The following is a 15,255-nucleotide window of genomic DNA, read 5'->3' as shown; positions in this document are numbered from 1 at the left end:
AGGTATTTTAGTTCCTGTGTGTGTGTGTGTATGTAAATGCACACGCGAGCATGCATGCCGCAAGCACAAATTCCATGCTAAAGAAGAATGAGCTTTATAATATGTCTCTTTTTTACCACCTGTTAAATATGAACAATCAACTTCACTCTATTTAAGAGTAGATCTCTATTTCAAAGCACAGCTTTACCAACTTGTGCTTGCCTCCCACCCTGAAAACATCAAAGGAACCCAGGACCGCTGAGAGCCTCTCTACAATTTATGCAGGATTGGCTTAAATCCCCCTTTATGGTTTCTTCTTAGAACAGCTCCTGGGCGCCCCGCATTTTCAGCTTCTGCGAATGTGCGGCTGCGTTGCCGGTTCCCTGCGGACGCACAGGTGCAGGCCCGGCCCGCATGGCTGGTGCTGCCTGCACTGGCCATGGAGACGGGGGTGGCGTGTGGCTTGCTGGGGGTCTGGTGGGCTTTCTTGTGTGTGAGGGGGGTCGGGGGATGATTTTGCCTGTGATGTGGCTCTGCCCTTGGCATTGGTGGAGAACCAATGAAACATTCCACGTTTTCATTATTGGCAGTGCTGGGCTCCTAGGCTCCCGCGCCGCGTCTGGAAATACTGCCAGCCTGGATCGGTGCATCCAGTCCTCGGAGGCGACAGAGCGGAGGAAACACGCCCAGGAAACCGGGGGCGCAGAAGGTTCTCCGCCGCCTCGCTCAGCCCTGCCCCGGGAGCAGGCGCGCCCTTCGGCCTCCATGCCCTTCACCGAGTGTTCCCCGGAAGGTGGCTTGGCAAGTCCCGCTGCAGGACAGGAGGATGGCGCTCTGGCCCAGCAGCCCAAGAAGGACCCTCAGCCCGGCGGACCCGGGGAGCTGGGGGCGGCAGCCACCCCCGCGCGGGCCGGCTTTCCTCCGCACTGTACGGCGCCCGTGGCTCCCGGTGCAGCTTGCCACACGCGGTCCAGTGGTACCGACCAGTGGCCAGGAATTTCTCCGGGGCCTCCTGGGGAGTCGTGTGGCCAGAGTGACCAGCCTGATGGCTTCAAGTCCCAAGGGAAAGAGGGTGCAGGTGGCTGTGCCCCCCCAGAGGGCAGCACCTGCCACCCTGTGGCCACCCACCTGAACAAGGGGAGCTCAGATGAAATCACAGTTCCACAAGGCCCAGTCCTTCGAGCCTCCGACGGGGGGCTGTGCCAAGGGGAGGCGTCGCCTCAGGGTTGGGCAGACAACTTGGAATTCCCCAGGGCCTGCCATCCCCCTAGCAAGGATTCAGGGGTGGACCACCACGCCAAAGCAAATACTGCCACCCAGGACAGGTGCCAGCAGCGGGTAGGAGCTCACGAGCCTCCCACGGAGCTGCTACATCACCCACCGTGTCCGGCCGTGGCTCTGCGTGGCACAGATGCCCAGAGCCATTCACAGACAGGGTCACCAGGAGCCGAGTCTCATCCACTTGTCCGGGTGCCAGCGGGCAGCCAGCCGGGTTCGGGAAGCTTGCTTGCGGGTACAGAGTCTGCTCCACTCACCCAGACGGAGGAAGCAGGTCCAGCTCCAAGCCCCACTGCACATCCAGGGGCTCCGAGTTCTGCCACCACAGGAGAACCCCGCTGGCTGGCCAGGGAGACCGTTGCTGAGATGGCAGCGCCAGTTTCCGCAGACTCCAGCCCGGAGCTGGTGCAGGGAGGGTTGCTGGGTGCTCTGGGAGGAGAGCACGGGCGCCCAGAAGGGAGCCACAGACAAGTCCCTGTCCAGAACCCCCAGGAGCAGGGAGAGCCCTGGAAGACGGACAGAGCCACGCAGTCTCCCAGGAGACACCGAGGCCCCCTGCTCATCTGGGGGCTTCAAGTGAAACTTCCAGAAGGTCAGTGGGGTCCAAGGATAGAGCCAAGGCCTCTGAGGATGCCGAACACCCCACTGTGGCTAGAGAGGAAGGCGGGTCATCCGGAGAGACCCGTCGTGGACAGGAAGATGCTACAGAAACACGTGGTGGTGTAGATCAGGTGAACGCAGAGGAAGAAGCTCCTCAGGCCGGTGTCGGCAAGCCCAATCCACAGCGGGGCCAAGAAGAGGTTTCAAAGCCAGGCAGTGAGGGAGAGAACAGAACCCCTGCTAGGTCAGGCTCGGCACAGCCATCCAGAAATGGACACGAGGCCAGCGCAGACTCGCAGTCAGCAGAGGCACCGTGGCCGCCGATGGCTGAATCCCACGTGGCCGATGTAGCTGCCCCACTACACAAACTCCCTGAGGAGGACCCCACTCTGCCCCTGGCACCAGATGGGTGTGGTGAGCACGTGGTTCCCAAAAGGCCTCGTGGTGGGGAAAGCTTGCTGCCCGCCCCTGGCCAACCCTCCCGGCTGGAGCACCATGGAGCTGGACAGGACATTCAAGTTGACAGGTCACCTCCCTGTGACCGGGAGAATTCAGCAGTGGATGGTAGCCTCACGATGTTCAGGGTGGGGCAAGAGTGTCAGCGGGCAGCATCCTGTGCGGGAAGTAGCCAGACAAGAGGAGCTGCTGAGATCCCCCTCCAGCCATCCCCGTTGGACCCTGAAGCATCCATCGTGGATGCGCTCAGGGAAGAGGCCCAACCACTTGCAAATGAGAAAGAGGCTCATCCCGGCAACCCGGATGATAAAAGCCAGGGTGTCCATCCTTCCCCAAGCCACGCACCCATGGAGCCTCAGAGGGATGCGAGACTCCCGGCTCATGGGGGACAGGACCTGGCATCCAGATTGGAACATCAACATGAGGCCCCCAAAGGTAGTCAGTCTGATGCTCCAACTCCCTCCAAGCAGCCGGAATCAACCCCAACAGGGCAGGAGTGGCCCGTACTAGGGGAGAATAGGCAAAAGGGAGCGGGCAATGGTGCTGAGCTGGTAAGTGTCTCACCTGCTACCGCTGACACCCTAAAAGATGCTTCTCTTGCCGAGAACTTGGGTGGGGAGGAAAGTTGCTACACTGGGCAGAGGCTAAACAAGTCCCAACAGGAGCTGGTTGATGCCATGAAAACAGGCAGCCGGCACGAAGACGCAGGTCCCATGGGCCCCCCGCCCCCAGGCGTGGGTGAGACAGAGACGGCAAGTGGAAACACAATGGAGGCCCCGCCTTGTCCACCTGACTCAGTGGTGTTCCAAGATGCAGCTCACTGCCTGCCAGTCCCAGAGCCTACCAGCCTCAGCATCGCACCCCCCCGGGGTGCCCCAGAGAAAGAAGCACGTGGTGAAACCCAGGAAGACAGGCGGCAACCCGTGCCAGCCCCGCAGCGGGAAACGGAATGCCCAGCCGTGGCGGATGCAGGAGATTCCCCAGCGGCCCAGGACCAAGATGGCGCAGTGAGGGCTGCTGAGACCTGGGAGAACTCCAGGCCAGGCGGCCCAGGGATGCAGCAGGCTCCCGAGGGCCCCGCGGCTGCTCTGAGGGGTGACTTCATTCAGGAGGAGCACGGCTTCCCCTCTGGAGCCGAATCTCCCACCTCCGACCCGGGTGAGCCTTGCCGAGCTGAGCAGCTCACGCCCGGCTGCCAGGATGCCCTGCTGCCAGCTGGGGAGCCGGGTGGGATTCCCAGAAGCACTGGGGAGAGCTCTGCCCGTGGGACGGTCACCGACTCAAAGAGGCTCCTGGCGTGGGGGCCACCTGAGGGCACTGGGCCTGACCTGCTTTACCTGCGGATGGACGGTGCTGCTAGAAAGGAAGCCGAAGACGACGGAGCCCAAGCCATTTCTACAAAAGGCCCCTGCCACACGGAGGAGTCACTGCTGTCTGCTGGCTCCTTTGACTCGCTCCTACACCCGGGATCTGCAAGTGGGGGGCACTCGGGGGTGCCCGCTGGCAGTGGAAGCCCCAAAGCCGGGCTGCCTCTTCTGGCTGAGGGTGAGCAGACATCCGAGGAGGAACAAGTACCTGCAGCCCCGGAGGTGGACGCCAGGCTCTGCGGGTCGGCAGCGGGCCCTGTGAGGGAGGTCAGCACTGCAGGCGAGGTTGTCCAGGCGACGGAGCACAGCAAGGACAGAATGGTCCAGGCTTCTTCGGATGCAAGGAAAGGGGCCTCGGGTAGCGTGGGCCCCGGCTCCAAGCAGACCAGAGTGATCGCGGGGCTCCCTGACTTCAGAGAACACATCACCAAGATCTTTGAGCAGTCTGTGCTTGCAACCCCGGCTGCTGAGCGATCCCAGAGTGAAAAGACAGGCGCCGGAAGGCGTACAGTGGGGAAGGACCTCACCAGACCACCAAGCCCAGAGAAGCTTCTAGAAGGGACAAAAGGAGTGGCTGTTGCTCCTCTCCCTGAACCTCCTGCTGGACTCTGGGTGGAGAAGAAGCACAAACTGGCTGTCGAGGCTGAGCCTTTTCATCTGATTTCCGAGGGTGCCGCTTTAGACGAGCCTCCCGGTCCGATGGGGCCAGCTGTGGCACAGAACCTTCCAGATGCCTGTGTTGAAGAGAGGGTGACTCGTGTCCCACCAAGAGAGAGAAGTGAGGGGCCAGAGGGATCTGGGGAGGCAGGGCCGGGAGTCCAGGCTCCCTTGTCCCCAGGGAGGGGTGAGCAGAAATCAGCTTCAGGTCATTCCTCTCCCGGGCAGGATCGGGGGGTACCTGCAGGGAGCACCCATGACTTCCGGGTGTCTCCCCGGATCCTTGGAGAAGAGGAGCTGGTTCTTTCTGGAAAAGAGTCCCTGGAGATCCTGGCAAGACACAGAGAAGACGCTGTCTTGGACTGTGCTCTCCCAGGAGGCGTGCCAGGATCCACCTGTGCCCTAAAAGCATCGTCTACCTGTGGGGATGCTTCGATTGTGCCCACGGCTAAGCGTGATCCCAGGAGCCCTGACGCCCTCGGGGGTGAGAGGAAGCCGGAAGCTGCTGCCGGCACCACGAGCGTGCACTGTGCCCCTGGAACGGTGTCCGGCAGTCCCCCGGAGGCCAGCAAGGCGACAGGAGCTGCTGGGGGAGCCCAGGGTGGCGTCACGCTGAGCACGGCCGGGACACAGGCACGTGCCTCGGGTGTCCTGCCCGAAACAGCTCCCGCGAGGCTGCTTCCCGGCGTGGCTCCTGACTCAGCGCCGCCGGGGAGCTGTCAGGACCCAGCTTGCTCCGATCAGACTGAGCCAATGGAGGGTGCAGCCGCCTCCCAAGGGGACAGCCCCGCCGGGCACCCGAAGACCAGGGGGCAGCCAGGACCCGAGCTCCCCGCTCCTGCCGGCCCTGGGAAGGCCCAAGTCTTGGTTCCAGAAGAGCTCAACACTGACAGGTACTTGAATAATTTCCCGTGGGGTTAGCCTCCGGGGTGATGCCCGTGCTGACTTTTTAAAAGCCAATCCCGTAGCCAGGTGGTTTTCAGAAAGCTAAGTTTTCCACGCCTCTTAGCTTAAATGCGTCCACGTAACGTCTTTGGGTGTGACGAGACTCTGAAGAACGTGAGAAGAAATGGTTGGAGGTGTGGAAGCTGTGTGTGTGTGTGTGTGTGTGTGTGTGTGTGTGTGTGCGCGCACGTCTGCTTCTTTGTGTGAGATGGAGTTTCCTTAGGTAGCTCAGGCTGCAGTTGAGTTTGAGATTCTCCTGCCTTGGGCTAGGGTTTTAGGTGTGTGTCATAATGCCCGGCTCCCTTTGTATTCTTGAATTCACTTAACTTTAACTTCCGGGGCAATCGGAGAGTGCTTCCCCGCTGGCTGTGCTTGATGGGATGATAGGTTGAAGTGGATGGTAAGCTTTGTGGGCTGTAGGTCCAGCTGCTTTTGAACCTGGATTTGTTTAGGCAGAGGGCCCTGAAGTGATTCGGGGCAGCTCCAAGGCATTAGCTGCGTGGAGCTCATTTAGCCCTTCTAAAGCTTTTCGTATAATAGTCACCTGTACCCTCCACTGGGCAACATGATTCTCTAGTAGGACGTGCAGAGAGATGGCCCTGTCACCCATTCGTGCTGCCCTGTTCACTGTTTTGGTTTTCGTTGTCTCAGGAAGAACCCCGGGTCCGTCCCAGCCACCTTCCCTCTGACTCCTGAGAAGGACGTTCCGAGAGTCCCTTCCGATGAGGCCAGAGGCGTAGGAGGACCAGCAAGGTCAGTGACCTTTACCTAACTTTGGAAATCTTGTCACCTTCCTCAGAGGCAGACGCACTGGATGTTTCACAAAGGAGGGTAGCCTTGGAAGTAGGGCCACGGCGAGCCAAAGTGCCGTTGTTGTAAAAAGGACTGAGGTGCTTACTTAAACTTTACTACCTTAACCAAACACCGTCATTGAGATAGGAATGACATCCCACATGTGCACTCATTTGCAGGGTTCAGTTCAGACTTGAGGATGTGGTTAGCATGCTCACCACTTGGGTCCTATCACCAACCCTCAACAAACAAACAAACACCGTACAGTCCAGCGGCCTTTAGAGCACTTCGCGTTGTGCGACCATGGCTGCCATCAGTTTGAGAACGTGTTCGTCCCTCTCAAAAGCAGCTCTGCAACCCTAACCACCTCCCTAGCCCCCCACCCCCCCCCCCACCCCCAGCAATCGCAGGCACTCCACCTCTGCAACTTTGGAGACAGATGGGTTTGTACTGGTATAATCTCTGACACAGGCCCAGCCCACCTTGCACCAGCTGCCTTGCACCACTGGGATCTTGAGATGAGGGTGGATGACCCTCATGCAGGGGCTGGCCTACTCATGCCTCAGGGCAAGGCCATGTGTGGTCTTGAAGAAGTTGAAGTTTCATCCATCAAGGGAAAAGCAGACCTTGCAGACAGGAGCACTGTGAATAAGCTTTGCAGCATCCCCAGAGTTTTGGCTATTGCAGTGGGGCGTGTGTGTGTGTGTGTGTGTGTGTGTGTGCGCTTGAGCACGCGCAGAAGTAGGGTAGGTCAGACTCTAAATTAGTACCTGTGTCTCCTCTCGGCAGCTGCAGGCGTTTGGCGTTTGTAAATGATTTGATTCATATTTTGCACATGCGGAAAGAATGCACGGTCACCTGTTTTACAAGTCTGAACACCCCCCCTCCCCCGCCCACCTCCCAGCTGCCTCCTCAGCTAGCCCCACAACAGAGTCAGTCTGTCAGGACGCCCGGCCCGCACGGCTCAGCCTGTGCTGCCCGGCCAGTATGAGCTAATCTGCATTTGATGCCTGTTCTAGACTGACTTAGTGAGCCATGTCTTCTTGCCCTGACTGGCCTGTATCGTTTGCATTCCCTTTTAAGGCCTTGGAAGAATCTTTGTGGAGCTAGGGCGATCTTTCCCATCTCCACACAACCATACCATAAACTTAAAAAAACAAACAAACAAAAAAAAACAACACCATCTGGAGGTGTTTGATCACCTTCTGTGGGAGCTCAGGGCTACACCCAGAAATAGGTCATGGCTCATTGTTTTAATCACATTGAAGTTTAGAATTCTATTTTCTGAATTTGCATTAGGTATTGTAACTTATGCTACATGTTTGAAAAGTATGGTAAAGCATAAAGAGAGGAAAATCCACAATTATATCACCTAATGGTGACTGTTACTTAAGATTAGTATATAATTTCATCCACAAATATTTTTCAGTTTACATGTATACAGGGTTGTTCCCCACCTCCATCTAAAATTTTTACAGACATGTAGAGTTGGTGGCCAACGTCATGTGACCTATCACAGGACTGATAGCCTCAGAGTCACAGGTTCTGCCTTGTTTCTGTCCCCTTTGTTCTAGAACAACACAACACCCTGTAGCCGTAGGGGGGGGGATATGTGAACATTATGTATAAAATACACGACAGAGACATTCTGGAAATTGTGTGGAAGAAAAGAATATGAAATTATACCATTAGTCATTTTATAATGCTTATATGTCAAACAATAATATCTTGGGTCTATTGGATTAAAATGTTTTAGTGAGTTGGTTTTGGGAGGGGAGGGATGGGGGGGTGTTTGCCAAAACTGAGGTTTGAAATCAGGGCCTGGATGCTGCTGGCTCTTAGCTTTTTTTTTTTTTTTTTTTCTTTTTCACAAGGCTGGTGCTCTGCCACTTGAGCTTTAGCTCATCTTCCGGCTTTTGGGTGATTCATTGGAGATAAGAGTCTCTTGGTGTTTGCCCAGGCTGGCTTTTAAACGTTGACCCTTAGATCTCAGTCTCCTGAGTAGCTAGGATTATAGATGTGAGCCATTGGCTCTGATTCGTTTATTTCTTTTCCTGTATTTTTAAGGTGGAGCCCCCAATTTGAAAACTGTGTATGTGGCCTTTACCCACAGGACTGGCATTCTGCGTAGATTATGTGCCTGTAGAACCCAGGAACAGGGCTGGAGAGGTCAGCCTTCTCTATGCTTGGGGGTGGGGCGGGGGAAGGCCTTCCACCCCATCCCCCCCCCCATTAGCTGAGTGTTTCTGGAAAGAGTTTTGGTTAGAGCCTCCACTCTGGTCTGCTTGGTGGATGACCTTTGGCTCCTCTTCCTGGAGGAAGATGACAGGGAAGACAGCATATGAACCAACAGCCCCTGGAATTCCACCTTGGGCTTAGAGAGCAACGGAAGTCCTCAGAAAGGAGGACGCCACAGCCCAATAGAAATGCAGCACAGGCCCCACAGTTACCTTAAATTTCCTAATGGCCACATTCGAAAGCAAAACAGAAACAGAAACAATTCACTTGGAGAATTATTTCCTGGATAAAAAATATTATCATGTATGTCATCATGAAATTGGTAAAGGTTTATAATATTAAGGCTTAATAGGTATAATAGGTTTTAAAGGCATAATACTGAGGTTTATAATATTATAATACTAAGGTTCTGTAATCTTCATATGTATTCAAGTTAAGTCTTTGAAATCTGGCATGTGTGTTATACTCACAGCTGAACGTAACTGGGATGGGTCCCATTCCTCTTACACGTTAGCCCATGTGGCCACTGGCTGCCATCTTGGATCCCCAGGTGTAGAGCACTGGGGCTTCCACTATAGATCAGAAGGCCACACCTTCCCAGGTCTCTGTCCCTCTGCCTAATTAGCTGTGCCCACTGGCTTCATAAAATTGGTTAGGAGTATTTCTTCCCATTGAGGAGGAGACAGAACTTCTTCCTGGTGATCCCAATCACCACAGAGGATTTTTGTGTGTGGCCCTGAGCAGGTCTGAGAGAAAGGCTTGAGTGTGTGCTGGAGCAGGTGTTTTTTGGGGGAAGGTCAAGTCCTCCTCCATTTGAGGGAGGCTGGTGACCAGACTCATGCTCACTGCCAGGACCTGGAGTGAGAAGAAGCTCAAGGCCAGTGGTTTGAATTCTCACCCCACCCTGGGTCCTTATTCGTTACCTACATAGCCTGTTTCTTCACCTGTAGAGTGGGGATGAAAGCAAGTGTATTTGACTCATCATCTGTCACCACAGTTAAATATGATCGCTAATACAAGTGCCTCACTGGTGTGTGTCTCAGTGCTTGGTGGGCGTCAGGCCCCATGGGTTTTGTGGTAGCTTTTTGAGGAGCAGTGAACTGAGGAACCAATTCATGTCCCTCTCTGATGTGCAGATTGTTTTGGGGATCCAGTCTGGGCTCCTGAGCTTGAAGTTTCAATGTGGTTACTTTCCTTCTTCTGAACTCATTTTTTTTTTTTTTCCTGCGAAAATAACTTGATGGCTGAGAGAATACTTTCACACTTTTCCTACTGTGATCTGCCACAAGTTACAAAACTGTTGAGATTGTATTTTACTGTGATACTTTGTGTATCTTTCTTTGAATGTGCTACTGTATTGTATTCGCAATCAAAATGATGTTTTAAACTTCCACAGAGGAAGCAAAGTCAATCCAGTGCAAGGCCTCTACTATCTTGAGACCGTCAGGCGACCTGCTCCCACGGAGTCTTGAACATCCTGTGCTCAACCTGATAACATCTACCAGATTCCACATCTAAGAAGTGTTTTTGTTTCTGCTGTCTTAGAATAGCTTGCTAATCCAGTCTCATACCTCTAACTATGTTTACTGCTTTCTTTCCTAACGTATGCCTTTCAACTGATGGTGATTTGCCATGAGTGGCTTGTGGCTTTACTTCCCTCCAGCCATGATCACACAGCTGATCTGAGCAGGTGCTGGCTGACAAGCGCCTCTTGCGCATTTCTGTGTATCATGCACAGAAATCTTTCCCATAGAGGGGACGGGGACCCCGACACAGCCTTGTTTCTCATTGAAAGTGCTTGCCTTGATCTCATTATGTACACCGTGATCCAGACGGGGGGGCGGGGGGGGAAATCTAGAATTTGATGCTTGGATTGCTTTGTATGCCTGTTTAGGTAGGTAGTCCAGGATGGATCTTGGATATGGCCTACCATGCTTACGTTTGCTGAATATTCATTTAAAGGGGGAGGTCTTCGTTTTCACTTGGGGAAACGGTTAACAAAGTATCATGTTCAATTATTAACGTATTTTAAGAGAATTACATTGTCCCCAGATGCTTAGGAACTTTATATAGTCCCAGGCTAAACCATGAAGGGCAGTGGAGTTGAAAAGTTGAGGGATGAACAAAGAAAGACAGCTGGCGCCTTTCCAAGGAAACTCTGGCGGGACCTGAAAGCCACACTAGCCGAGCTCCTCTCCCCCCTCCCACGCCACCTCCCCACTGGCTCTCTGTTTCTTCCTTCTCTTTTCATTCCCTTCTAAAATTACCAGTGATGACACCATGTTTTCAAGTTAAGGATAAGGTTAGAAGATGACAACAACTGGATAAATTAAGGAAAAGAAGGGGAAATTATTCCAATGAGATTCTCTTAGTTTGTGGAGCCAGAACAGCAGATCTCAGCTCTCTGGAGCTTTCCAGGTTTGAGATGCCTAACCCTTCAGCCCTCAGTTTCCTTCTCTGTACAGTGGGGAAATGAAAAACACCTCCCTGAGTAAGGCTGCGGTTAGGAGACAACTGAAATGTCTTCCCAAACCTCCAGGACAAGTTCTGTGTATTGTTGGCACAAGCTAAGAATGGGGGCCTGCAGGAATGAGGGCCCACAGGAAGTGGAAGGAGTCTTGTCTGCCATTCCACCTCTCCTGGTTCCGGTTGCTTTCTGTCCAATGGAGTTCCACTCACCCCACAGGGCCCACAGTGATGTCATGCGTGGAACAAGGTCACAGGTTCAGACACTCGTCAGAAACTAAGTCTGCATCAGAGGTAGGTTCACGGTGAGCCATCCTACATAAAATTCAAAGGGCGCTTTCATAGGTAGCCTGTAAGTTTGGAGCTTTTGTCCTTCATAAGGAAAACCAATATTGTGAGTCGTGACTCTGTCATTTGGAGAAATGCCAGGTCTCTTTGCAAAGCCCGCGTATGAAAGGTGCTGCTGTCCTCAGAGGTCAGAGCAGCCTTGTCTGTGTGCAGGGGCTGGTGCCGGATAGCCAGCGCCTGGACTTGTAGCTCTCCTGCCTCCACGGCCCCTCTGCCTGCCTGTGGCACGCCCCCACTGTATGCCCCCACTGCACCTGGCCACCAGGGCAAAGTGGTCATTTTCCAAATTGAATATGTCCAGGATAGCTTGCCTCCTTTTCCCGAAGCCTGTCATTACTGTCGCCGGGGGAAGTGACAGCTCAGACATGGACCTGGGCTTGTTTGATCCAGCAGCAGTGTTTGGGACATAGATAGTTTACATTCTATCCAGCTAGAGTTCCAAGGACTCTTGGAGCAGGCCTGTGTCTTCCTCCCCTCCCCCGCCGCTACCTTAGGGAAGAGGAAACAGGCTCTGAGTGGGGGGAGGGACTAGGGAGCCACCCAGTGGGAGCCGGGACTCTGGTTCTTACCGCAGCCATGCCAGCCACCCACCTCTGCTTCAAGACATGGAGAGTGCAGGGGGGGATAGGCACAGACCTAGACAGCAGCAGAGCTCAAATTCCAGCTTGGTTTGACCTCTGTGACCTGGAAGGGGGGCGGGCCGGGCAAGGAGTCCCTTTCTGAATATGTTTACTCAATTGTAATATGGCCTGTGGTATTATCTGTGGTGTGTGGTACAGACAAAATAAAAAGAGCCACCCTAAAATGACTTTGTGACAACTGTTCTCTGTAAGTTCACTTTCTTACCCTTCCTTGGGGCCTTGGTGCTTTCAAATTCAGCATCTTGCTTAAATTTCATTTTGGGCTCCCTGGTAGGTACTGTTCTTGTCCTCCTTTGCAGGTAAAAAATGGAGGCCCCAACAGGTGGGTGTGGTTGGGGAGCTAGTAAGTCAGGACTAGAACTTCCCTTCTGGAGCCTCTCTTCTGGAAAACTCATCAGCCCCCATGTCTGTGCTCAGAGCTCTGGCCATCAACCCGTCTGCGGGGTGGAGTCTGGGAGAGGTTGTTCTCTGTAACAGTACCATCTGCCACAAGTTGGAGCTGAAACGGAACTAGTCACATGGCTGGAAGCCGGTGCCCTGACAACCAGGGGGAAGAACAGTTTCTTCATAACTGCTTAAGAGATTACGCTGTATTACAGGTGTCTCAAAGGGTAGCAGGCCGGCTGAGCAAGCAAGCCAAGCAAGGTCCTGAGTTCAAACCCCAATACTGGCAAAAGACACAGGGTGGGTGGAGGGATAGAGAGAGGTTAATCTTGACTGTCAGAGCCAGAGTGGCTCCCCAAGTCCCCAAGGTTGTTCAGGAAGCCTGGAAGTCTCTCAGATATGCAAGAAGCTCCATGAGCATTTGACCCCTCCTTACTTCTGCACATGGGAAAGCCAGGTAGTTGTGCCTGTTGTTGTTACTCTTTTGGGTTCTGTTTTGTGATGCTGGCCTTGAATGTTCCAGGCAAGCCCTCTACCCCTGAGTCACATCCCAGCTCCATGTGGTTGCGGCTCCGGGTATGGATGGAGTCGGGGTGGGCTCCTGGCAGGCGTGCTCAGAACCACAGGCCAGCCAGGGTTCTGCTCCCATGTGGAGCGTAGAGATGCCTGGCACCTGCCAACTGCTCCGCTCTACCTGCTGAACTCATGCCCAGGGTGAGCACTCCCTGTCTCTGAGCTGGCAGTGTGGTAAGGAGGTGCTGGACAGTCTAGTCAGCTGGCTACCACCAGCAGCACACAGGAGGAGGCCTCCCTACCTGGGCAGCCCTCACGGGCCTGTGTTGGGGCCAGAATGGATCACAGTGTTGATTCGTAGTTGACCTCCAAAGTGAAAAGGTGAGGAATGGGCTTAATGCAACTTACAGCATCTCAGCCTCGACTTTCTTGTCCTCTTCCTTATTTCTTTTTCTGGTGCTGATACTGGGGTTGAACTTAGGACCTAGGCATTGTCTTTTAGCTTTCTCACTCAAGGCTGGTGCTTTGTCACATGAGCCACACCCTCTACTTCTGGCTTATTGTTGGTTAATTAGAAATAGGAGTCTCACAGACTTTTCTGCCTGGGCTGGTTTTGAACCATGATCTTTACATCTCAGCCTCATGAATAGCTACAATACCAGGCTCACTCTGCCCAGCTCTTCTCTTCTTTCTCTATGCCTGTGAGGTTGTCCGATGTGAACTATTTCAGGAGGCTGCCAGGTCAGATGTGGAATGAGAAGTTCCTCTGTAGAGAAGGTGCTGGAACAGGTCTGATGAGTGATATTCCTAACACTCTTTAATTTTGCAAGGCCAGCAAGAAGGGAGTTGAGGATGAGATCTCAGTGGAGGACAAGGGTGGGCAGAGTGGGCCAGAGAGGACCTGGTGTGTGGAGCTTTGAGTCAGCCGAGTTCTCAGGACGGTGAGGCTCTACCTCTACCATGGTGAGTGGGGAGAGCCAGAGGAGGTGGGCAGGCTGGAGCTGGGCTTCCAACCCCATCTCCATTTTTGGAATGAGGTTGGCTGGCACAGAATTGCACCAGGCCTGGGAGTCTGTGTGATGGGGGAGGGGAGGGGACTGATGATGTCTCCTGGGAGAACAGGCACGGTGAAACGGGGCACAGGGTACACAGAGCTGGTGCACTGTGAACTAGGACTGCCACAGAGCAGGAACCATCGGCTCCTCGGGGATCTGCGGACAAGGTCATGGGCATGGACAAGGTCATGGGCTTAATCCCACAGTGGTCACTCCAGCAAGAGTGCACCCAGGTTGGGAGAGGAGAAGCAGAAGCCACCGTGTCTCCCAGGAGGGAAACAACGAAAGAAGCGCCTGGGGCATGCTGGGAGCAGGCTCCTCCACTGGGAAGGATCTTGGGAGAAGGAGCTGGCCAGCTGTCAGGCTGATGTGCCGTGGGTGAGCGGGGCCTGTGCTCCGCGGGCTCCTCTGCAGGCTGATGCTCAGGCCTGCCTCGTCTGAAGCTCCTCCCGGGGACTGCACGCCGTCTACCTGCCTGGCCTCGCTGCCCTCCAGTGTAGGACCAAGACATGGGATGGAAGGTCCTAAGTTCTTGGTCCAGGCATGTTGCTTGGATACATTACTGGTCCATATATCTACATGTAGATAAAATGGTCTGGGGCCTTAGGCTAGACGGCAGGCTGCTCTTCTCTCTTAGGGAATGTTAGACTTACAAGGCTCTTGCTTACCCAGCACCTGACACGTGGCACGACTCGACTCTGAAAGTGTCTGCTGAATAATTAAACACACCTAGCTATCAAGTGAGTTTGGAGGTTCCTGTCCTAGAAAACGAGGTCAGGCAGATACTGAGCCACTTCTGGCTCTGCAATTAGGCTCCTCAGCCTCAAGCGACTTCTTTACACCCGAGAAGCTTCCGCTTCCTCCACTAAAGAATGTGTGCAGCGCTAGGGTGACTCTCCCAGAGATTATTGAAAAATATTATGTAGAAAAAGCTTAGCAGAAACAAAAGCTTATGATCAAAGACTCTGTGGGGACCAGCAGGAAACACGGGGCTACCAAGGTGATGTTTTGATAATTAGTATTATGCTTTGTCATCACCATGAGTTGAGTGATGATAATACCATTATTAAGGCGGGTCTGCGTGTGTTTTTACCCCAGGGCTAACTGGAACTTGCTGAAGCCCACGCGCGCCTGAGTGTTCTGGATTCTTTGGAATGTGCCTGGGCTGATGTGGTGCCCTCCGGTGCCCTCCCGGCCCCTGGCTGCAGCCTCCCCCCTCCCCCCGCCACATGGAGGAGGCCGCTGCATGGCAATGTTGTATTGGATGCAAGGTCAGGCGGTCTGGCATTGATAGGGAATGCATTCTCTTGGGTGAGGCGCGGGCCAAGTGCGGCTGCGAAGGTCTGAAAGCTAGCATTAGTGGCAAGGAGCGTGCGCTGGCGTAGCTGTGAGGCGAGCTCTGGGCACCTCTTCCGGGACCAGCTGCCCAGCCCTCCTCAAGAAGGGGCAGGGTGCAAGGCTGTCTGCCCGGCCTGCCTTCCAGAAGCTGGAGCCTCATCACTGGAGTTGGAGACCCCTCCAGGCAGGCGCCTGCGC

General features: G+C 54.2%; 1 protein-coding gene across 3 annotated transcripts in view; it reads left to right on the top strand.

The window, feature by feature from the left end:
* The first annotated feature begins 1,979 nt into the window (after positions 1 to 1,979).
* Tacc2 (transforming acidic coiled-coil containing protein 2) overlaps positions 1,980 to 15,255 on the top strand; it is a 114,946-nt gene continuing 101,670 nt past the window's right edge. For all 3 annotated transcript variants that reach the window (XM_048338095.1, XM_048338096.1, XM_048338094.1), the window contains exons 1-2: positions 1,980 to 5,230; positions 5,934 to 6,035. In XM_048338095.1, the coding sequence (XP_048194052.1) occupies positions 2,181 to 5,230; positions 5,934 to 6,035 (3,152 nt within the window). In that variant the 5' untranslated portion in view covers positions 1,980 to 2,180. The remainder of the gene's footprint in view (positions 5,231 to 5,933; positions 6,036 to 15,255) is intronic.

The sequence above is a fragment of the Perognathus longimembris genome, chromosome 2, assembly GCF_023159225.1.
Source record: "Perognathus longimembris pacificus isolate PPM17 chromosome 2, ASM2315922v1, whole genome shotgun sequence".
Taxonomy (NCBI): Eukaryota; Metazoa; Chordata; class Mammalia; order Rodentia; family Heteromyidae; genus Perognathus; species Perognathus longimembris.
The sequence above is the reverse complement of the archived record's forward strand: the minus strand, read 5'-3'. Positions and strand labels throughout refer to the sequence as shown.